The 17,151-nt window shown below is 42.1% G+C and overlaps 1 protein-coding gene across 2 annotated transcripts in view; it reads left to right on the forward strand.

The window, feature by feature from the left end:
- The window catches only part of LOC115104933 (high affinity 3',5'-cyclic-AMP phosphodiesterase 7A-like), a 43,049-nt gene that overhangs the window by 21,076 nt on the left and 4,822 nt on the right, over positions 1 to 17,151 (forward strand). Inside the window, exons 2-6 of one of the 2 annotated variants that reach the window (XM_029626356.2) lie at positions 2,505 to 2,565; positions 10,254 to 10,343; positions 15,009 to 15,190; positions 15,297 to 15,360; positions 15,977 to 16,173. In XM_029626356.2, coding sequence (XP_029482216.1) covers positions 2,505 to 2,565; positions 10,254 to 10,343; positions 15,009 to 15,190; positions 15,297 to 15,360; positions 15,977 to 16,173 — 594 coding nt within the window. The remainder of the gene's footprint in view (positions 1 to 2,504; positions 2,566 to 10,253; positions 10,344 to 15,008; positions 15,191 to 15,296; positions 15,361 to 15,976; positions 16,174 to 17,151) is intronic. The other variant, XM_029626357.2, reaches the window with a different exon arrangement.

Here is a 17,151-nt window from a genome sequence, read left to right on the forward strand (position 1 = left end):
GGGGTGTAGTCTTGTGAGGCTGGTGGGCATCCAATTATGTGTTTGAGAGACTCACCTTTCTATAGAGGGGTCATAATAGTTAGTAGGCCAAACCATTCAGAAACTAGATACATTTTTGTGAGAAGACTGATTTTCAGGATGTCTCATGGTCTGATAAACACCACTCTTGCTCTGCCACCTTTCACTGCAAATGCAGAAGGGTGGGGAGGGGGGGCTCTCTGGAGACTAGTTTTGGACGGGGGTGTGTGGTGCAAGGGGAGGTGAGCCAAGGCCGTGCCCAGACCTGAGTGTCTGTGTGTAGGTGATAGCTAGGCTGGGGTGACAGGAGGTTGAGGATATCCCTTGGTTAGATCCTCATGTTACTGCAATCTGTTGAGTAGGGCCAGGCAGCAACATACACACACTAGGCCTATAGAGTTGAAGTCAGAAGTTTACATACACTTAGGTTGGAGTCATTAAATCGTTTTTCAACCACTACACAAATTTCTTGTTAACAAACTATAGTTTTGGCAAGTCGGTTAGGACATCTACTTTGTGCATGACCCAAGTAATTTTTCCAACAGTTGTTTATAGACCGATCATTTCACTTCTAATTCACTGTATCACAATTCCAGTGGTCACAACAGCAAAGGACCTTGTGAAGGTGCTGGAGAAAACGGGTACAAAAGTATCTATATCCACAGTAAAACGAGTCCTATATTGACATAACCTGAAAGGCCGCTCAGCAAGGAAGAAGCCGCTGCTCCAAAACGCCATTAAAAAAGCCAGACTACGGTTTGCAACTGTACATGAGGACAAAGACTTTTTGGAGAAATGTCCTCTGATCGGATGAAACAAAAATAGAACTGTTTGGCCATAATGACCATTGTTATGTTCGGAGGAAAAAAGGGGAGGCTTGCAAGCCGAAGAACACCATCCCAACCATGAAGCATTGGGGTGACAGCATCATGGGGGTGCTTTGCTGCTGGAGGGACTGGATGCCATCTATTTTATGAAGTGCACATGAGGCAGGAAAATTGTGGATATATTGAAGCAACATCTCAAGACATCAGTCAAAAAGTTAAAGCTTGGTCGCAAGCATACTTCCTAAGTTGTGGCAAAATAGCTTAAGGACAGCACAGTCAAGCTATTAGAGTGGCCATCACAAAGCCCTGACCTTAATCCTATAGAGAATGTGTGGGCAGAACTGAAAAAGCGTGTGCGAGCAAGGAGGCCTACAAACCTGTCTCAGTTACACCAGCTTTGTCAGGAGGAATGGGATAAAATTCCCCCAACTTATTGTGGGAAGCTTGTGGAAGGCTACCTGAAACGTTTGACCCAAGTTTAAATCATTTAAGGCAATGCTACCAAATACTAATTGAGTGTATGTAAACTTCTGACCCACTGGGAATGTGATGAAAGAAATAAAAGCTGAAATAAGTCATTTCTATTATTCTGACATTTCACATTCTTAAAATAGTGGTGATTCTAACTGACCTAAGCCAGAATGTTTACTAGGATTAAAAGTCAGGAATTGTGAATCTGAGTTTTTAAATGTATTTGGATAAGGTGTATGTAAACTTCCGACTTCAACTCTATATACACATAGGGTGATCTAGTATTGTCCTAGGTCTACGTTTTGTGTTAAATTTAGACAATGCTTTCTATCTTTTGGCTATAGGAATACTCACCCTCAGACCCAGTCGGAAGGAATGCCTGATCTGTCTCGCTTTCTCTTTTTCTGTGTATGTTCTTGTCTGTCTCTCTCTCTCTCCTCCCCCCTCTTTCCATCTCTCGTGCTTGGTAAGCCTAGAGTCAGTGGGAGTGTCTTCTGCTGCTGTCCTAATCAGCAAGCAGCTTTGCTCTATCGTCACGGTAACAAGGAGCATATTACTGGGGGAAACGAGGTGTAATTAAGTCTTAATGTTTTACCAGATGGACAACTCAACTCTGTTTGGAGCAGCATGTTCCTCTACACCAGGGCTCGCCAACCTTGTTCCTGGAGAGCTACTGCCCTGTATTTTTATTCCAACCCTAATCTAGCGTACCTGATTCTGATAATTTGCTGGTTGATAAGCTGAATCAGGGGGTTGGACCATAACCCTACAGGAGGCTAGCTCTCCAGGAACAGGTTTGGAAAGCTGTGCTCTACACACAGTACAGTCTCTCACACCATATCTTTCACACACCACACAAGCCCTCTCTGGATGTGAGTGTTTGCGTGTGGATACACAGCATGCGTGTTTTCCTGCGCCAGATGATAAACAGAGGGTGGATGTGTGCGCGCGCACTGCCATACAGATGAGGAAACTCTTTATTCGTTTATCACAACATATCAGCAGCCTAGCAGTCCTCCGCAGATCAAAATTAACCACATGAACCTCACCTAAATGACTTTAGTAACCAGTAGGCCAACACTACCTGTATTCTTCAACTGTTGTATTTCATTCGTTACATATTTCTCTGGTGCTCTACTGACTGTCTCGGAAGCATTAATGGTGAAACTTTTTTCCTCCCCTCTCCAGAGACGAGGGGCCATCTCTTATGACAGCTCAGATCAGACCGCTCTGTACATTCGTATGCTCGGTAAGTACTGCCCACTGTCACATACACATCACATACAGTACAGAACAACTTATGCTAGTTACTGTTAGATCTGCCCACAGTCCCCATATTCAGAATGAACAGGCATCATCAAGCTTCTAGATTGCATCAAGGAAAGGAAGCAATTTCAGAGAGCGAGAGAGACTCCCCAGATATAAGACTGACCATCGCCCCCCAACACAAGCCACTGCAGCATAGAGACAGGAGGGGGTCAGGAGACACTGTGGCCCCATCCGATGATACCCCCGGACAGGGCCAAACAGGCAGTATAGAACCCCACCCACTTTGCCAAAGCACAGTGCCCACACCACTAGAGATCTTCAACCACCAACTTACCATCATGAGACAAGGCTGAGTATAGCCCACAAAGATCTCCGCCACGGCACAACCCAAGGGGGGTGCCAACCCAGACAGGAAGATCACGTCAGTGACTCAACCCATTCAAGTGACGCACCCCTCCTAGGGACGGCATGAAAGAGCACCAGTAAGCCAGTGACTCAGCCCCTGTAATAGGGTTAGAGGTAGAGAATCCCAGTGGAGAGAGGGGACCGGCCAGGCAGAGACAGCAAGGGCAGTTCGTTGCTCCAGAGCCTTTCCGTTCACCTTCAAACTCCTGGGCCAGACTTCACTCAATCATATGACCTACTGAAGAGATGAGTCTTCAGTAAAGACTTAAACCTAACCTAGAAGTAACAAAAGCATGGATACATTTTTCTGCATCATTTTTGGACAGAAAGTTTATGATTTTTGCAATGTTACATAGATTGAAAAAGCTGTCCTTGAAACAGTCTTGATATGTTTGTCAAAGAGAGATCAAGGTCCAGAGTAACGCCAAGGTCCTTCAGTTTTATTTGAGACGACTGTACAACCATCAAGATTTATTGTCAGATTCAACAGAAGATCTCTTTGTTTCTTGGGACCTAGAACAAGCATCTCTGTTTTGTCTGAGTTTAAAAGTAGAACGTTTGTAGCCATCCGCTTCCTTATGTCTGAAACACAGGCTTCTAGGGAGGGCAATTTTGGGGCTTCACCACGTTTCATTGAAATGTACAGCTGTGTGTCATCCGCAGTAGTTTAGTTGGAATAGGGTCCAGTGTGCAGCTTGAAGGTTTAGAGGCCATGATTAATTTCATCATTGTGTCAAGAGATATAGTTCTAAAACACTTGAGTGTCTCCCTTGATTCTAGGTCTTGGCAGTTGTGCAAACTAAGGACAACTGAGCTTTGGAGGAATAAGCAGATTTAAAGAGGAGTCCGTAATTTGCTTTCTAATGATCATGATCTTTTCCTCAAAGAAGTTCATTCATTTATTACTGCTGAAGTGAGAGCCATCCTCTCTTGGGGAATGCTGCTTTTTAGTTAGCTTTGCGACAGTATCAAAAATACATTTCGGATTGTTCTTATTTTCCTCAAGTTGGAAAAAAAATAGGATGATGGAGCAGCAGTGAGGGCTCTTCGATACTGCACGGTACTGCCTTTCCAAGCTAGTCGGAAGACTTCCAGTTTGGTGGAGCAGCAGTGAGGGCTCTTCGATACTGCACGGTACTGTCTTTCCAAGCTAGTCGGAAGACTTCCAGTTTGGTGGAGCAGCAGTGAGGGCTCTTCGATACTGCACGGTACTGTCTTTCCAAGCTAGTCGGAAGACTTCCAGTTTGGTGGAGCAGCAGTGCGGGCTCTTCGATACTGCACGGTACTGTCTTTCCAAGCTAGTCGGAAGACTTGCCATTTCGGTTCCAATTTTCTGGAAGCTTGCTTCAGAGCTCGGGTATTTTCTGTATACCAGGGAGCTAGTTTCTTATGACAAATGTTTTTCGTTTTTAGGGATGCAACTGCATCTAGGGTATTGCGCAAGGTTAAATTGAGTTCCTCAGTTAGGTGGTTAACTGATTTGTCCTCTGACGTCCTTGGGTAGGCAGAGGGAGTCTGGAAGGGCATCAATAAATCTTTGGGTTGTCTGAGAATTTATAGCACGACACATGGCCTGTTCGGTTCAATTATATATATATTTTTTTTATATATCTCTCAGCAATCCAGGGTTTATATACAGTTGAAGTCAGAAGTTTACATGCGTTTTGTTAACAAACTATAGTTTTGGCAAGTCTGTTAGGACATCTACTTTGTGCACGACACAAGTAATTTTTCCAGCAATTGTTTAGACCGACATCATTTGAGTCCATTGGAGGTGTACCTGTGGAAGTATTTCAAAGCCTACTTTCAAACACAGTGCCTCTTTGCTTGACATCATGGGAAAATCAAAAGAAATCAGCCAAGACCTCAGAAAAACAATTGTAGACCTACGAGTCTGGTTCATCCTTGGGAGCAATTTCCAAACGCCTGAAGGTACCATGTTCATCTGTACAAACAATAGTATGCAAGTATAAACACCATGGGACCACACAGCCGTCATACCGCTCAGGAAGGAGACTCATTCTGTCTCCTAGAGATGAACGTACTTTTGTGCAAAAAGTGCAAAAAGTGCAAATCAATCTCAGAATAAGTCCTATATCGACATAACCTGAAAGGCTGCTCAGCAAGGAAGAAGCCACTGCTCCAAAACCACCATAAAAAAAAATGCCAGACTACAGTTTGCAACTGCACGTGGGGACAAAGATTGTACTTGTTTTAGAAATGTCCTCTGGTCTGGTGAAACCAAAATAGAACTGTTAGGTTAGATTACTCGTTGGTTATTACTGCATTGTCGGAACTAGAAGCACAAGCATTTCGCTACACTCGCATTAACATCTTCTAACCATGTGTATGTAACAATAAAATTAGATTTGAACTGTTTGGCCATAATGACCATCGTTATGTTTGGAGGTAAAAGGGGGAGGCTTGCAAGCTAAAGAACACCATCCCAACCGTGAAGCACAGGGGTGGCAGCATGTTGTGGGGGTGCTTTGCTGCAGGAGGGACGGGTGCACGTCACAAAATAGATGGCTTCATGAGGTAGGAAAATTATGTGGAGATATTGAAGCAACATCTCAAGACATCAGTCAGGAAGTTAAAGCTTGGTTGCAAATGGGTCTTTCAAATGGACAATGACTCCAAGCATACCTCCAAAGTTGTGGCAAAATGGCTTAAGGACATCAAGGTATTGGAGTGGCCATCAAAGCCCTGACCTCAATCCTATAGAACATTTGTGGGCAGAACTGAAAAAGCGTGTGCGAGCAAGGAGGCCTACTAACATGACTCAGTCACACCAGCTCTGTCAGGAGGAATGGGCCAAAATTCACCCAACTTATTGTGGGAAGCTTGTGGAAGGCTACCTGAAACGTTTGACCCAAGTTTAGCAATTTAAAGGCAATGCTACCAAATACTAATCGAGTGTATGTAAACTTCTGAACCACTGGGAATGTGATGAAAGAAATAAAAGCTGAAATAAATCATTCTCTCTACTATTATTCTGGTATTTCACATTCTTAAAATAAAGTGGTGATTCTAACTGACCTAAGATGGCATTTTTACTAGGATTAAATATCAGGAATTGTGAAACCTGAGTTTAAATGTGTTTGGCTAAGGTGTATGTAAACTTCCGACTTCAACTGTGTGTGTGTGTATATATATATATCTCAGCAATCCAGGGTCAATATGTATGTGTATATATATGTATGTGTGTATGTATGTTTAGCTCACATATCATTTAAAAGTACGCATTAAGGTGTCTGTAATAGAATACATGTGACAAACTAATGTAGACATTAATACATGCATTTCTATAGCCTCAAAAATATTTATTACAATGGTGGAGCAGTGTCAAGATGGAGGCATGGTGGCTTCAACATTAGTCATCTAGTATATGTATATGTATATATAATTAGTTATGGGAGATTATATACAGGACCCAGAGATTTCTCTGACCATGTGACCTGACCAGGTAATACTTTGGGGCCCGCAGAGAGGAAGCGGCAAAGCATGACTGTCCCAAAATCTATCCGCTCCAAAATACAGTGAAGCAGAGGAAGTGGGGATTTTTTAGCATGGAGGTTAGTGAGTGTCAAATATGAGCCCGCGGAGAGAAGAATGAGATTGAACTTCACTCAATCTTCTACAGTTTTCCCGTTTTAGTTTACACTATCAACGTTTCACTCTACTGTGGGACTTGTGATCGAATCTATGCAATATTAACCACTTTCAATGTAATATACCGAATCAAAACGAAATATGCTACATTTAGTAGGTAAAACTGTGAAATATATTTTCTTGTAGGCAGAGCGCATTGGAGTAGGATTCTATTGCATTGACAGGCCCATACTCTACACAGACTGGGGCGCCATAACCAATCAGAGCTGCAGTAGGCCTATATGCAAATAGCTGTGAGTGGTCGCGAGTAGATGTGCTTGTTTTGAGATTAGTCCAGTTATAACTCATTTTGTCAACAATGGGGGAGTGGTTGCTTCCTACAAGAGCACAAAACGTGTGCATTTCTATCCATCTTTGAAAAGAGAGTCAAGTAAAGTGCTTTTTATATCTTAAAATGGAAGTGTTGTATTTCGAGACGGTCTTGAATACGCTAAGTAGCCAATCGGCAGAGCGTAGCATAATTTCTGTGATAATGAATTGTATTTTGTAAAGTGGTTTCTTGCATCAAACACATTTTCAGTCATACCCTTGTCTGAAGGACAAGTGGATAAACAAAACAGGTTAATGTCAAGCCCTGCATGTTTGTATTTTTCAAAAGTCTCTAATGGAATGTAGCCTGAATGATAGAACAGCTATTTCCATATTAGCCTTGTGTTTTTCTCTATTGTTTTTGACGGTAGGTCACTCTTGGTAGGCCTACATTATGATCAAATTGCCACTGTTGGCTACTTGGCCACTGTTAAAACTGTAACTTAAAGCGGGTACAGCCTCAGTGTTCACAGTAAACGCACGATGGAAGTTGCACAGAATTTTCACAAAGTTCAAGTTTGCGCTCAGCAGAGCTGACATTTGCTCAATGCCTGCCTAGAATGATCCCGCCTCCTCCCTCATTTGCGGACATTTATTCCCATTGTTCGAGCAGTCCAGTCCCTTATCTTGTCAGTGTATATAGGGTGTCTAATCAAAAACGCATCTTTTGACCAATGTGTAAAATATGATGTAAATTGTGTAGATACTCCTTTGAGAAAGCGACGAGGTTGGCACCACTGGTTATCATAATCCATTCAAAAGTTAATGGCGTTTTATTAACCCTTGTAGGACGGCCAAAATTATGGTGACTAAATCAACGGAAGATGAAAAAAGTGGTACAAAATCTGAACCGTAGTATTGTCCTAACAAACTGCCAAACACACTGAAGTCCTATAGAGAAGACAGACCTAATCATGTGGCTTGGAGCTATATTGGATATAACCACACGATTTAAATTCTTAAATTGTTTTAAGGCATCTGTGATCAACAGATGCATATCTATATTCCCAGTCATGTGAAATCCATAGATTAGGGCCTAATGAATTTATTTCAGTTGACTGATTTCTTTATATGAACTGTAACTCAGTAAAATCTTTGAAATTGTTGCATGTTGCATTGATATTTTTGTTCAGTATAAAACATGAAAATACTACATGTCATGTCTCAAAATCAATATCTATTTTAGCCCTGTATTGTCTTCCCAATTCCAGTAGAAAGATGACAAGTTCTGGTGGCTGGATTATCTTGGCAAATTTGTGCATAACTTGTGATAAATAACATTTTTGTGCATATGGAACATTTATGGGATTATGTATTTCAGCTCATGACAGATGGGACCAACTCTTTACATTTTTGTGCAGTGGAGTACAGGTTTTTCATATTCATCTGAAATTCCTGCTCTTTTTCAAAGATTTCTCACAAAGCTTATCTCTGTTAAATGTCAACGGTACACTGAGCGGTACACTGAGCGGTACACTGAGCGAACCGCAAGCTTTTTATTTTCAATGTCTTTTACATCTAATTTAGCTTTTTGAAACCTGCAATTTTGCAGACGAGCTTCACAACATGTCTTTAATTAAAAGCCGCTGCAGGCTCTGCTTATTATCGGATGTATTAGGTTACGAAATCCGACTTTTTGGATATTATGTTATTTAAATATGGATAATTTATTCAGAACATGAAGAATCATATTTTGTCTTGGTAAAATGTATTTTATAACATAAGTGAAATTTGATCACCGAAGTGTGTTTTCACCCACTTTGGACAGAGGTGGGTGGACACCCTACAGTATATAGATCCTCTTTGTTGATTCCTGCCTGGTGGAAGCCATTATGGTTCATACTGCAAATGAGTTTGATAACCTTGAATACACTACACATTTGCATTCCCTGCTGTGCAGGACATTTCCTGGAACAACAGGGTGATCAAATTTGGATCTTACACCTGTAGTATTTTTGGATAATATGTTGGAAGATGAAGTTCGATTAAAAACCCAAAACGATTACTGACCTCACACTAGTTAAAAAAAATCTGAAGACTATCTAAATCATTAGCTATTTTGCTTCAGCATGAAACTTAATTCAACGACTTAACAATTGATTTACTGCTGCTAGCTTTCCCCTGGTTATCTCTGGCTCTAGTATTAGACCTACTTTGAGAGCATGTGTTTGTGTGGACTCTGGATATTACAGTTCTTGTTAAGAGGTGCAGCAGGATCCCAGTTTAGGACATGCTGGCTATTTGCCAGGGCCTGTGAAAAGTTTCTAGGCCAGTCTGATCTGTTGCTGTGTTGTCATACAGTGGGTTTAAGAACATTAGAGTGTAGAGGTCAGGACACATGGGTAATCAACGGTCTGACCCGTATCCCCCCCCCAGCTCAAGGCCCGTTGGCACGCAGAATGGAAAACCTTAACTCTCTGCATCTCATCACACACACACACACATACACACACACACAATTACTTGCCATTGCATCTGTGTGAGAAAGTGGAAGAGTTTAATCTGTGAATGCTGTGTAAACTATATGTAATGTTACCATCCATTACTTTCTTTAATGGTAATTCCCAGTTTTGCTGTTTTGCAAGGGCTTTTGTTATATTTAAACAGCTGTTCCCAAGTAAGTTGCAAGCTGGTGGGAGAGAGACTGTACAGTACTGTATGCCTGATTTGATCTAATGTACAAATCAGTATTGAAGAGCTGCACTAGTCTGTCAGTCTGACATTACTGCTGAATGACTCATATAGAAGACTAGTATTGACTGGGTTGCCTGGGAAAGTGCCATAGTACCATAACGATACTGTCAGCGCTCGCCTCGAGTATAACGCACTAACCTGTCTACTCTACTGTGTTACTGTAGGTCCCTCTGCTGCTCCTAGCCTGTCTGACTACTAATACTAGGGTTACTGTAGGTCCCTCTGCTGCTCCTAGCCTGTCTGACTACTAATACTAGGGTTATGTGCCTGGCATGGCATTGCATGCTCAGCTGTCAGATTTTCCTTGCTCTTTTAGGCTGTGTTAACACAGGCAGCCCAGTTCTGATATTTGTTTTCACGAATAGGTCTGTTGACCAATAAGATCTGATGTGATTGGTCAAAAGTCCAATTAGTGGAAAAAATATCAGAATTGAGCTGTCTTTGTAAACACAGCCTTGGTGGTCTACAAGTTGCCACTCTTTGATTGAGAGAGCGTGAAAGTGTTTGTGTGTGAGAGGAGTGTGAGAGCTCTTTATCCACTATATATATTACATGACTCTTGAGGATGTGTGTGTTGCTTCCCTCTAGGAGATGTGAGAGTGAGAAGTCGGGTAGGATTTGACCCAGAAGGAAAAGGTTCCTACTCGTACCTGTGCATCGACTTCCGCACCCTACACTGTGAGTATGAACCATGATAAAAACCTTCCCATTCCTCACTACCTGCCTTAGAGGCTTTTCTCATTGGCGAAAGTTGGAGAGGCAGTGTAACGACATTTCAAATGAAATAAAATGTACATGAACTTTTCAATTAACATTAGCGAAGGGAACATTGTGCCGCGTGAGGGTTTGGCGCTTGGCAGCTGACATTTACTGTAAATATCCCAGTATAGCCACTAGCCAGCATGCTTCAACTTTGCAATCGACTTTTATCTTAACCATGTTACGTGTGAAAAAAATGGAACCAAACCACATTACACTCTTCAATAATGCAACAATTCACAAGCATGTGTCGACAATAAAGGATTTAATTTCTTGTCTGTAGGTTACTGGTTACATTTTAGCATGTCCTCACCAAGTAACGCTAGCCTATCAAATATAAGATAAGGTCTACTACCCCCTCATATGAATATAAAGGTACAGTAGACCTACCTTACAGCCTTTCATAAGGCTTTATTTTGATCAATATAATGGAAATCATTTGACCTACATATGGTAAAAGCAAATTATGACTGAAAACGTGGGTATAATATATATATATATATATACTGCTCAAAAAAATAAAGGGAACACAAATAACACAATGTAATTTCAAGTCAATCACACTTCTGTGAAATCAAACTGTCCACTTAGGAAGCAACACTGATTGACAATAAATTTCACATGCTGTTGTGCAAATGGAATAGACAACAGGTGGAAATTATAAGCAATTAGAAAGACACCCCCAATAAAGGAGTGGTTCTGCAGATGGCAACCACAGACCACTTCTCAGTTCCTATGCTTCCTGGCTGATATTTTGGTCACTTTTGAATGCTGGCGATGCTTTCACTCTAGTGGTAGCTTGAGACGGCGTCTACAACCCACACAAGTGTCCCAGGTAGTGCAGCTCATCCAGGATGGCACATCAATGCGAGCTGTGGCAAGAAGGTTTGTTGTGTCTGTCAGCGTAGTGTCCAGAGCATGGATGCGCTACCAGGAGACAGGCCAGTACATCAGGAGACGTGGAGGAGGCCGTAGGAGGGCAACAACCCAGCAGCAGGACCGCTACTTCCGCCTTTGTGCAAGGAGGAGCAGGAGGAGCACTGCCAGAGCCCTGCAAAACGACCTCCAGCAAGCCACAAATGTGCATGTGTCTGCTCAAATGGTCAGAAACAGACTCCATGAGGGTGGTATGAGGGCCTGACGTCCACAGGTGGGGGGTTGTGCTTACAGCCCAACACCGTGCAGGACATTTGGCATTTGCCAGAGAACACCAAGATTGGCAAATTCGCCACTGACGCCCTGTGCTTTTCACAGATGAAAGCAGGTTCACACTGAGCACGTGACAGACGTGACAGAGTCTGGAGACGCCGTGGAGAATGTTCTGCTGCCTGCAACATCCTCCAGCATGACCGGTTTGGCGGTGGGTCAGTCGTGGGGTGGCATTTCTTTGGGGGGCCGCACAGCCCTCCATGTGCTCGCCAGAGGTAGCCTGACTGCCATTAGGTACCGAGATGAGATCCTCAGACCCCTTGTGAGACCATATGCTGGTGCGGTTGGCCCTGGGTTCCTCCTAATGCAAGACAATGCTAGACCTCATGTGGCTGGAGTGTGTCAGCAGTTCCTGCAAGAGGAAGGCATTGATGCTATGGACTGGCCCGCCCGTTCCCCAATCCAATTGAGCACATCTGGGACATCATGTCTTCCTCCATCCACCAACGCCACATTGCACCACAGACTGTCCAGGAGTTGGCGGATGCTTTAGTCCAGGTCTGGGAGGAGATCCCTCAGGAGACCATCCGCCACCTCATCAGGAGCATGCCCAGGCGTTGTAGGGGGGTCATACAGGCACGTGGAGGCCACACACACTACTGAGCCTCATTTTGTCCTTAAAACTTTACATCAAAGTTGGATCAGCCTGTAGTGTGGTTTTCCACCTTAATTTTGAGTGTGACTCCAAATCCAGACCTCCAGGGGTTGATAAATTTGATTTCCATTGATCATTTTTGTGTGATTTTGTTGTCAGCACATTCAACTATGTAAAGAGAAAAGTATTTAATAAGAATATTTCATTCATTCAGATCTAGGATGTGTTATTTTAGTGTTCCCTTTATTTTTTTGAGCAGTGTATATACTGCTCAAAAAAAATCAAGGGAACACTAAAATAACACATCCTAGCTATTACCATTTATACTGTTCGCTGCCCTGCTCAGAGTGGGGGCAACTGTCAGGCGAGTGTCGTGCACTACCTCCAGAGGTAGCGTTAGATACGCAGCAAGTTCACATGATTACAAAATATATAGCCCAGGGTAATCTTTTGAAACCTCTAGAGAATCTGTCGTATTGTGAAAAGGGTGATACTTGCTACCCACACTGAAACACTGAAGACTGGAATGCCAAGACCCATTATTAACAACAAACCAATAAAGAGTGACTGAATATCTCTATATACCCAGTCTCAATTCATGCAGTTGGTAGTGGCATACAGTATTATTTTTCTCATGCTACCCTCACTGATCCAGTCAAATTTGATTTGTCACATGCACCAAATACAACAGGTATTACCTTACTGTGAAATGCTTACTTACAAACCCTTAACCATCAATGCAGTTCAAGAAATAGAGTTAAGAAAATATTTACTAAATGAACTAAAGTAAAAAAAATAAAAAAAATCGAATCAAACAAGAAGTAACGCAATAAATGTACATAACAATAATGAGGCTCTATACAAGGGGTACCGGTACAGGTTAGTCGAGGTCATTTGTAAAGTGTGACAATGCATAGATAATAATATACAGCGAGTAGCAGTAGTGTAAAAACATCAGTTAAGAAAGCTAGAGATGGAACCCAAATACATGCATACATACAGCCCTACCCCTGTGAGTACTACCTTTAAATCTGTAGATCTGCTACGTTCAGCCCTACCCCTGTGAGTACTACCTTTAAATCTGTAGATCTGCTACGTTCAGCCCTACCCCTGTGAGTACTACCTTTAAATCTGTAGATCTGCTACGTTCAGCCCTACCCCTGTGAGTACTACCTATAACTCTGTAGATCTGCTACGTTCAGCCCTACCCCTGTGAGTACTACCTATAACTCTGTAGATCTGCTACGTACAGCCCTACCCCTGTGAGTACTACCTATAACTCTGTAGATCTGCTACGTACAGCCCTACCCCTGTGAGTACTACCTTTCTTTAACTCTGTAGATCTGCTACGTTCAGCCCTACCTCTGTGAGTACTACCTTTAACTCTGTAGATCTGCCACACCAGACAGATTGACCGACAGATGTTGGTGCAGATCTTATTTATTTCACACACTGATTAGTCTTCCTCGCCATCTAACACTGGCTGTCTTAATGTAAATAAGTCAGTCAACTTCCAGAATGCTTTTGTGACTGAGCAGGGTTGGTGATCAGGAAGTGAAGTTACATTTAATTCAGTCATGTCTTTTAGCGAAAAGACGGTACAATATTTAATTCAAGAATTTCATGTCAATTAATCTCCTAAATGTTTTAAATTACCCACCCCCCAAACCTGAATGTGTGTCCTGCTGCGTGACGTCAGGGACTCCCAGCCCAGAAGAGTTCTCTCTCTGCCGACATACGTTTTGTGTGCGTGTTCACTTCCTGGTTTAAAAGTAATGGCCTTTCTCGGAATGCTGACGGGCTTCCTAAGTGGGACCAAGGCTTTCCAGCCAGCCATGGTGTGTGTGTGTGTGTGTGTGTCCACTGACAAAGCACAACTTGTGGTGTGTGTGAAGGCAGTAGGCTAAGAACAGGTGGCTGAGTCAGCGGTGTAAGTGTGTCCACCCTTGGGCAGTAGTGTTCATAGTCAACCAGTCTTAAATCCAGTGTGACCTCACTGGAATGAAGTACATCAATCATTTGTTTTCTACACGTCTCTTATTCTTATTGATGTATTCTATTGTTTCATCAGTGTTCTAATTCTTATTCACTTATTCAACATTTGGTCAGTTGGATAGCCCTTACTGTAAATTATAAGTCCACCCAAACATTCGTTGTGCAACATTGCTGAATAGGATTTAGAGCAGTTTGAGACTCTACGGATTATCAAGCAGAGTACATTACTAAATTATTATACAGTGTCCCTTTCTGTAGAGCAGGAAACTGTCCAGTGAAACTCTCCCTTTTAAAAGTTCATATTCTGATATCCAAATAATGTTGTTGACTTGTTCTTTACTCTTGTGTGTGGCCTAAGCATCAATTGGAGAAAACACTACTAACTCGCCACCTCAAACAGACTGTTTAAAAAATTCTGGCCACTTCCTCATACTCCTGGGGAGGATGAGCTGGCCAGTCAGCAGTCTACTTGCATGAATATTTTTAATGACTGGTATACACACCATTCTGTTGTTGGGGTACGCCCACACCATTAATTATTTTTTTGGGGTACACCCACACCATTCCAACACAGTAAAGTTGCTTTTTAACATATATAGTTTTCCTTAAAAAAAAAAGAATTATTTCACTCCTATATTGTAAGTAATTATAGGTCATATTTCATAGAAATCTGGAAACACTGAACAGTTACTTTAAATCTATGCATTATATTTCTATCTACCATATTGTAAACCCTTCACTTCTAAATAACTTAATGTTCTAAGCCTTTGTCTCTGTGTCTTCAGCCTACTCAGACTCTAGTCTGATCCCTGGTCCTGGCTTCAGTTCGGCTGGGCCTGTGTCTGGCAGGAGGCTCCGCAGACTGCTCAGCTTCCAGAGGTACCTGCACTCCTCCCGTCTGCTCCGGGGAACACCCCACCTCAACCCCCTCCACATCCTTGATGAGGACTACACCGGACAGGCCAAGGTCCGATGCTCACACTCTCTTAGCCAATCATATACTCGTATGCATGCATACACAATTCATATTTCTGTCTTAACACAGACCTACATTTGCATGTTTTCTCTTGCAGTGTATGCTGGAAAGGGTCGCGACCTGGAATTTCGACATTTTCCTCTATGACAGATTAACCAATGGTATGTTTCTGACATATCCATATTTCTCCCAAAAGCCTTAGCTACATATTTGTATTCAATCAAATGTATTTATAAATCAATCAAATGTAAAAAGGGCTTCATAAATACATCAGCAGATGTCACAAAGTGCTGTACAGAAACCCAGCCTAAAACCCCAAACAGCAAGCAATGCAGATGTAGAAGCACGGTAGCTAGGAAGAACTCCCTACAAAGGCAGAAATCTAGGAAGAAACCTAGAGAGGAACCAGGCTCCGACGGGTGGCCAGTCCTCTTGACTGTGCCGGGTGGAGATTATAACAGTACATGGCCATTTAAGGCCAGATTGTTCTTCAAGATGTTCATCATCCTCAGAGAATAAGTGAAACAGTGTAACATTACTGCATAGGCCTCATTTCAACTCAGGCATTTGTAGACAATGGCGCTCTCTGGTGTTTGTTTTCATGAATGCTGTGTAAAAGTGGAATGGTTGTTTTTTCCATAGATTTTCTTTGCAATGCTGATGCTATTGCAATGTTAAACTCCACCACAAACACAAAAATACATAACTACCTACCCCCAACACTATTCCTGACCAGATCTTTAAACTACATATACCATGTCTCCCCTCTCCATGCAGGAAACAGCCTGGTGACGCTGACCTTTCACCTCCTAAACCAGTATGGTCTGCTGGAGCTGTTTCAGCTGGACATGGTAAAGCTGTGGCGCTTCCTGGTCATGGTGCAGGAAGACTACCACAGCCTCAACCCCTACCACAACGCTGTGCACGCCGCAGACGTCACGCAGGCCATGTACTGTTACCTGCGAGAACCCAAGGTATCAGACAGAGCTATTATTCCATTGTACAGAAAGTATTCAGAAGTAACTTACTGGGCTATTGACCACCTTATCCCACTGAGCTAAAGCCTAGGAATTAGCTTATGAGTCTTCAGGCCAGAGGCAAGGTTACCAATCATGTACAGTGCATTCAGAAAGTATTCAGACCCCTTCACTTTTTCCACATTTTGTTACATTACAGCCTTATTCTAAAATGGGTGTTTTTCCCCCTCATTAATCTACACACACACCCCATAATGACAAAGCAAAAACATTAGAAATTTGTGAAAATGTGTTACAAATAAAAAAAACTGAAACATCACATTTACATACACTGCTGTTGAAAAGTTTGGGGTCACTTAGAAATGTCATTGTTGAAAGAAAAGCACATTTTCTTTTCCATTTTTAAAATAACATCAAATTGATCAGAAATACAGAGTAGACATTATTAGGATCCCCATTAGCTGTTGTAAAAGCAGCAGCTTCTCTTCCTGGGGTTCACACAAAACATGAAACAGCTCAAGGACAGAACTACATACATTTGAAAAAACACACATGTAGCCTACATATCAATGCATACACACAAACTATCTAGGTCAAATAGGGGGGAGGTGTTGTAAATGACTATTTTAGCTGGAAACGTCAGATTTAAAATATATATATATATTTTTTTTAAATGGAGTATCTACAGTCCCATTATCATCAACCATCACACCTGTGTTCCAATGGCGCGTTGTTAGCTAATCCGTTGATCCTTTTAAAAGGCTAATTGATCATTAGAAAACCCTTTTGCAATTGTTAGCACGGCTAAAAACTGTTGTTCTGATTAAAGAAGCAATACAACTGGCCTTCTTTAGACTAGCTGATTATTTGGAGCATCAGCATTTGTGGGTTCAATTACAGGCTCAAAATGGCCAGAAACAAAGAATTGTCTTCTGAAACTCGTCAGTCTATTCTTGTTCTGAGAAATGAAGGTGC

Source organism: Oncorhynchus nerka, linkage group LG22, assembly GCF_034236695.1.
Source record: "Oncorhynchus nerka isolate Pitt River linkage group LG22, Oner_Uvic_2.0, whole genome shotgun sequence".
NCBI classification, from domain to species: Eukaryota; Metazoa; Chordata; class Actinopteri; order Salmoniformes; family Salmonidae; genus Oncorhynchus; species Oncorhynchus nerka.